General features: G+C 39.9%; 1 protein-coding gene and 1 non-coding gene across 2 annotated transcripts; one reads left to right on the top strand and one right to left on the bottom strand.

Annotated features, from left to right (window-relative positions):
• Window positions 1-1,968: 1,968 nt before the first annotated feature.
• Window positions 1,969-4,548, bottom strand: LOC140862434 (uncharacterized). The gene is made up of 3 exons (XM_073265457.1): window positions 3,398-4,548; window positions 2,887-3,301; window positions 1,969-2,802 (listed from the first exon to the last, which is right to left on the bottom strand). The coding sequence occupies exons 1-3, from the start codon at window positions 4,546-4,548 to the stop codon at window positions 1,969-1,971; spliced, it is 2,400 nt and encodes a 799-aa protein (XP_073121558.1).
• Window positions 3,950-4,056, top strand: LOC140876930 (small nucleolar RNA R71). The gene has a single exon (XR_012149157.1). It is a non-coding gene; the product is annotated as a small nucleolar RNA R71 (small nucleolar RNA).
• Window positions 4,549-7,078: the final 2,530 nt, after the last annotated feature.

Raw genomic sequence — 7,078 nt, forward strand, 5'->3', positions numbered from 1 at the left:
CACTAATTATTGCACGGGGTGTACCAAACTGATTAAAAATGTTTTTCTTCAAAAATTTCAGTACAACCTGTGCATCATTTGTTGCAAAATCTTCGGCCTCTACCCATTTTGAAACATAATCGACTGCGACCAAAATGTATTTTTTTGTCAAAGAAAGTGGAAATGGTCCCATAAAGTCGATTCCCCAAACATCAAATATCTCACACTCAATGATATTATGTAAAGGCATTTCATTTCGGTTCGAGATATTACCTGTCCGCTGACATCTATCACAAGCTAAGACAAACAAGCGCGCATCCTTAAAAAGGTTGGGCCAATAGAACCCACATTCAAGTACCTTTGCTGCAGTTTTGATTGGCCCAACATGGCCACCTACCTCACGATCATGACAATGACTGAGGATGCTTTGCATTTCTCCTTCCGCCACACATCTCCGAATCATTGAGTTAGCACATATTTTAAACAGAAATGGTTCCTCCCAAAAGTAGTGCTTGACATCCGATAAAATTTTTTTCTTCTGATGGAAAGATAGATTGTGTGGGAGTGTGCTTGTGACCAGAAAATTTGCAAATGTGCATACCATGGTGAACTCTCTATGGCGAAAAGTTTTTCATTAGGAAACCAATCATCTATGTCCTCTAGTTCGTTTTGTGCATCATTAGGAATGCATTCTAATCTAGACAGATGATCAGCTACTACGTTTTCAACACCTTTCTTATCCCTGATCTCTAAATCAAATTCTTGAAAAAGTAAGATCCACCTAATCAGTCTAGGTTTTGCATCTTTCTTTGCCAACAAGTGCTTAATAGCAGAGTGATCTGTGTAAATTGTGATTTTTGAAAGTACAAGGTATGAATGAAATTTGTCCAGTGCAAATACTACAGCTAACAACTCCTTTTCAGTGGTGGCATAATTCAGCTGAGCTTCATTAAGAGTCTTACTAGCATAGTAGATAGTTCGGAATACCTTGTCTATTCGTTGGCCGAGTACCGCACCAACAACATAGTCACTGGCATCGCACATTACCTCAAATGGAAGATCCCAGTTTGGCAATGTCAGTACTGGCGCAGTCACCAGTCTTTCTCTCAACACCTCACAGGCCTGCAAACAATTTGAATCAAAATCAAAAGGGGCATCTTTCATTAGCAAAGAAGACAGAGGTTTGAAAATTTTTGAAAAGTCCTTAATAAATCGCCGATAAAAACCAGCATGTCCTAAGAAACTTCTAACTCTTGACTGTTGTGGGTGGAGGTAAATTTTGAATAACTTGCACCTTGGCCCTGTCCACCTCGATCCCCTGTTCAGAAATTCGGTGACCCAGAACTATACCTTCTGTCACCATGAAATGACACTTCTCCCAGTTCAGCACCAAATTTGTCTCCTCGCATCTCATTAACACAGAATTCAAGTTATGCAGACATGCATCAAAAGATTGACCGAAAATAGAGAAATCATCCATGAAAATTTCTAAAAATTTTTCGACCATATCATGAAAAATGGCAGTCATGCATCTCTGAAAAATAGCAGGAGCGTTACACAATCCGAAAGGCATACGTCTATAGGCAAACGTACCATATGGGCAAGTGAAAGTCATTTTATCCTGGTCTTTAGGTGCAATCGCTATTTTATTGTATCCTGAGTACCCATATAAAAAATAGTAAAACTCATACCCAGCCAATCTCTCTAGCATTTGATCAATGAACGGGAGAGGAAAATGATCCTTACGGGTCGCGTCATTTAATTTTCTATAATCTATGCACACACGCCAACTTGTAACTGTCCTAGTAGGTATTAATTCATTATTCTCATTCTTTATGACAGTTATCCCCCCTTTATTTGGTACACACTGCACTGGACTCACCCATGGACTATCAGAAATAGGATAAATGATACCTGCGTCCAACAGTTTGATCGTCTCAGCTTTTACAACTTCCTGCATCTTCGGGTTTAGTCTCCTCTATGGTTGGACTAATGGGTTGATCTCTCTTCCATTAAGATCTTGTGCATGCATATGGACGGATTTATTCCTTTGATATCTGCCACTTTCCAAGCAAATACACTCTTGTGATTCTTGAGCACATCCATTAATCTGGCCTCCATCTCACCTGTCAAAGAAGACAAAATTATGACAGGTAAATTATCATTCTCACCTAAAAATACATATTTGAGATGGGTAGGCAATGGTTTCAATTCCAAAGTGGGTGGTTCCTCATTGCTTGGTTTCTGAAGGACTAAATCCTTCCGGTCGCCAAGATCTTCAAGTCTAAGCTTTCCACCTCTTCTCCATGACTGGTTGTCATTCAAATATGCAGTCATATCTTCAATTTCATCACTGAAATCGTCCACATGCTCAGATATAAGTGCAGTTTCTAATGGTTCCTGAAAAGTATCCTGCACATAATCAAATAACAGTGAATCCACTACATCTAGTTGAAAACATTCTTCATTATTCTGAGAAAATTTTAAAGCATTAAAAACATCAAACGAAATTTTTTCTTCTCCCACTCTCAAAAGCAACTCTCCCTTCTGGACATCTATTAGTGCCTTTCCTGTTGCCAGGAAAGGTCTACCCAAGATGAGTGGCATATCCAAATCCTCTTCCATATCTAACACCACGAAGTCCACGGGGAAGATGAATTTGTCCAATTTTACAAGTACGACCTTGATTATACCCCGTGGATATTTGATGGACCTGTCCGCCAGTTGTAACGACATTCTGGTGGACTTTGGTTCTCCCATGTTCGATTTCTTAAACATAGAGTAAGGCATTAGATTTATACTCGCACCCAAATCACACAAAGCCTTATGAAATTGAACATCATTAATTACACAGGGTATAGAGAAACTCCCTGGATCCTTTTGCTTTAGTGGGATTTTATTCTGAACCAGCGCCGAGCAGTTTTTCGTCAGACTTATCATCGCATGCTCCTCCAATTTCCTCTTGTTAGAGAGGATCTCTTTCAAGAATTTCTCATAACTTGGCATTTGCATCAGTGCATTAGCGAAGGGTATATTGATATTCAATTTTTTAAACACTTCTAAGAATTTACCAAACTGAGAGTCTAGCTTGGCCTTCTTAAGAGCTGCAGGAAAAGGTGGTGGTGCAACAATTTTTGATTGTGAAGTGGGTTGGGGTGTTAAGATAGACGACTTACCTGAAGTTTTTTCTGATGTAACTGTTTCTGGCTCTTTCTCGTTTTTTTGTTCAGGCTCGACCGTCTTTCCACTCCTTAATTCAATTGCTTTCACCTGTTCTTTCGGATTCTTCTCAGTGTCACTTGGAAAAGTACCCTGATCTCTGCTGGAAATTGATTTGGCCAATTGCCCTATTTGATTCTCCAGATTCTTTATCTATGCATCTTGATTCTGCATGAGGGTTTCAGTAGATGATATAAACTTCTGCATCATCTGCTCCAAACTTGATTTCTCCTCTTGAGGCTGCCTGCTGTAGTTCTGATTTCCATATGCTTTATTATTCTGTCCACCCCACGAGAAATTTGGATGTTGTTTCCACCCTGGATTGTATGAATTCGAAAATGGGTCATTCCTTGGGCGATTTTGATTTCCCATGTGACTTGCCATAACTCCCTCTGGTTGAGAAAATGTTTGACAGTCTTTCGTGAAATGCTCTGCACCACATTTTTCACACCACACTTCTTGTACTCGCATCACAGAGTTTCCCACGCTTAGCTCCTCAATCCTTTTGTTCATGACTTCAAGTTGAGCAGCCACTGATGTGAATGCATCAATTTGATGAATTCCAAAAGATTTCCGGGCTGCACCCCTTTCAGATTGAGGATGATAGTTACTAGATTCCATTTCCTCGATTAATTCAAAGCCATCCTCTGACAATTTTCGCAGAAGATTTCCACCTGCAGCTGCATCTAACATGGTACGATTTGAGTGAGTAAGACCATAGTAAAAAGTTTGTACCACAAGACCCTCTGGTAATTGGTGGTGTGGATATCTTCGCAGTAGATCCTTGTAGCGCTCCCATGCTTCGTAAAACGTTTCCTGTTCTCCTTGGGAAAAAGTTGTGATATCAGCTCTCAGCTTCATTGACTTAGATGGTGGAAAGTATTTGGTGAGGAAAGACTTCGCCAAATCATCCCAAGTCATGATGGAACCTGCAGGTAAATTCGTCAGCCATGCTTTCGCCTTGTCTCGCAGTGAAAAAGGGAATAAACGCAACCGAATAGCGTCATCAGAAACTCCCTGTATCTTGAATGTATCACAAATTTCCAGAAAATTTGTGATGTGTACATATGGTTCATCGATGACACTCCCACCAAATTGAAGTGTGTTCTGAATCATTTGAAGAATGGCCGGCTTTATCTCAAAGTGATTAGCTGCTACAGTTGGCCGGATGATGCTTGGTCTAGCACCTTCAATGTTTGGTAAGGCAAGATCCATCATGGATCTGTAAACTGGTTGTTCCTGTTCATGCTCTTCTTCCATTTCTTGTTCCTGTTGTTGCCTTCTTCTCCTATGAAAAGTTCTCTCGATTTCTGAATCAAAAGGCAATAGTTCCTCAGGTGAGTGTTGCATGTACTGCAAGAGAATCATGCAATCCACAGATGGAAAAGAGTGATTAAAATTGTAATAGAGAAAAATCAAATAAAACAAATTAAAATCTATTTAGTCCCCGGCAACGGCACCAAAAACTTGATCGACGGAATACTAACACTTAAATTTTCTTTACAAATCTCTCAAATCCAGTCGATAATAATCGCAAGTGCACGATTCAAGTTATAATAAAATGTACTGAGTACGAGTATCGTCCTCAGGGACTAACGATAGTAATTTGTCTTGTTGATTTTTAACTACACAAAATGTCTCAAATTTGATTTTTATTGAAATTATCTAATATTTAAAATTAATAACTCAACGTAAATAAAAGTGAATTTCACAACCAAACAATCAATTCTCATATTGAAGAATACCAATTCAAAATGATTTTGTTGGAATTTCGGTTCACCTTTCCCCTAATTGAACTGGACTGTGAGACCTCGATTCTAAACCACTAATCTCGGATTAAACAACAATTAAGCGAACAAGAATCCAAGAGTAAAACAATTCAAAGTTTTTTTTTTTTTTTTAAATGCCGCGCGCCCGCGCGAAGAACCAAGCTCGCGCGTGCGCGGGCTTCAACAACCGAGACCAACCAAAGGCTCGCGCCCGCGCGAGGTACCAAGCTCGCGCACGCGCGGACAAACAATTCAAAGGCCCAACAGAGGCCTCGCACGCGCGCGAGGAACGCCTCGCCCGCGCGCGGAAGGCCTGGGCAGAAATGCTCAGGCTGCAGAAAAATAAAGAAAGGATTCCGCGCTTGGTCCGACATGCCTTCAAATACATATGCAATAACAGGGTGTAGGGAAACATGCCATAACAAGTCATGCTTTCAGAAGGCCTAAAAACAACCAGAAGTCTAAATCGATACAACAACAACATACTTTGATTTTAGATTACAATCCGAATACAAACTAATTCGAATAACAAAAAATATCAAGTTCGAGTTCTAACATGCTTCAATCTTAAACTAGATAAACATGCTAATTCGACTTCTAAACCGAGTCTCACTTCTACTACTTGCCCTCGAAGCTAACCATGCCTCTTCTGACTTGTTCCTGCCCCACCTGTTGCCAAGTACACATACAAAACAAAGCAACAGCCGGATAACCGGTGAGAACGACATTCCCAGGAAAAGCAACATAACAAGTAATACAAGTAACAAACATGCTTTCAATACAATAACAAAATCAAAACATCGTAATGAAATGCATGTCTTTAAACAGGGATATCAAATCTGATAACGAGGGATTGCTGCTGTGCCTTTGGGATCCCGAGGATAAGATCACGTAACAACTCACCGACTCTCCCAATCGAGGTGGTGCCACGTATCTCACTCCTCTAGACTTTGAGCAACTATAATGTGTATGCTAGCACCAGACGAAATGACTACGACCTGGGCCACTCAATCATAGTTCCCAAACGTCTAAACAAAAAGGGCGGTTCTGCCCGCTGAAACAAGATTGGCTCAAGATGAATGCATAACAGAAACATAAAACATAATCCTTTTAACAAAACCAATACAATCAAACAATACACAAGTTCCTCATGCTAGAACAAGTGTAGATGCAAGTATGAGATTTCAAAAGGGAAAACTCGAGAACCACAGTCCCGAGTATGCTATCCCGCTACGATGACTGCTTTTACCTTTCAATGCAGTAGCTCCAACTCTGGATAAGCTACAAAAGAGATTGTATAAACAACTACACAATCTAACAACAACAAGGCAACGGTTCAAGGAAAACTCTTTATACCGTTCTTCGTCCAATTCTCTGAAACGATCAAACAGCTGCTAACTCTGGGCTTGACAACTCCAAATGAATCTGTTCAGATACAAGAGATGATTGATCAATAACCACGATCAACTTACAAGCCAAGTTCAAACTCAAAAACGGTTCAAAATCTCCAAAAACTCAAACCGACGGCATAACGGCTATAACTGAACAAACCGGCAACGCATACAGCAGTTCAATACTGATAACAACTCAATTCAATGCTAATACAACAACAACAAGACAAACCCAACAAATCTCAAAACCATGATTTTCGAAAATGGCTTCCAAAAATCATAACAAATCCGAACGTCGCTCTATTTTAAAACTGACAGATAATAAAAGATCAGAACTCTGTAGAGAACAACATACTCGAATCTAGAACGATTCTAACAACATCCAAAAACTAGAATGTATCCGATCGTAGAAAAACTTACGGTATAACGGAGCTCTCGCTGCAGTGATCGTTAAACTTCCTTCAGAAATAATTTCTAACGGCCGGATCGAGCTCGGACTGAAATCCAAAAGCTTGAAAAGGAGATGGGGCGTTTCAATGGAGGAGGAGGAGCCGGCTAAGGAAGGAGAAGGATGAATGAGAAAAGTCAAAAGTTGAGTAGATAATATAACAAATCCATTATTTGCGTTTTAGTCCCTAAAATTTCCAAAATTTGCAAAAAGGACCTTGATCAAAATCAAGTCGGCTCGTGAACTCTGCAATCTCCGATTAACTCAAATAA

Source organism: Henckelia pumila, chromosome 1, assembly GCF_033568475.1.
Source record: "Henckelia pumila isolate YLH828 chromosome 1, ASM3356847v2, whole genome shotgun sequence".
Lineage (NCBI taxonomy): Eukaryota > Viridiplantae > Streptophyta > Magnoliopsida > Lamiales > Gesneriaceae > Henckelia > Henckelia pumila.

Excerpts from the sequence above, each read along its gene's own strand:
- LOC140862434 (XM_073265457.1), bottom strand. The coding sequence starts at position 4,548 with ATGCAACACTCACCTGAGGAACTATTGCCTTTTGATTCAGAAATCGAG. Across the intron at positions 3,302-3,397 it reads TTGGAGCAGATGATGCAGAA|CAGAGATCAGGGTACTTTTC; the intron begins GTTTATATCATC and ends ATCAATTTCCAG. Across the intron at positions 2,803-2,886 it reads CGAAAAACTGCTCGGCGCTG|GCTTTGTGTGATTTGGGTGC; the intron begins GTTCAGAATAAA and ends CAATTTCATAAG.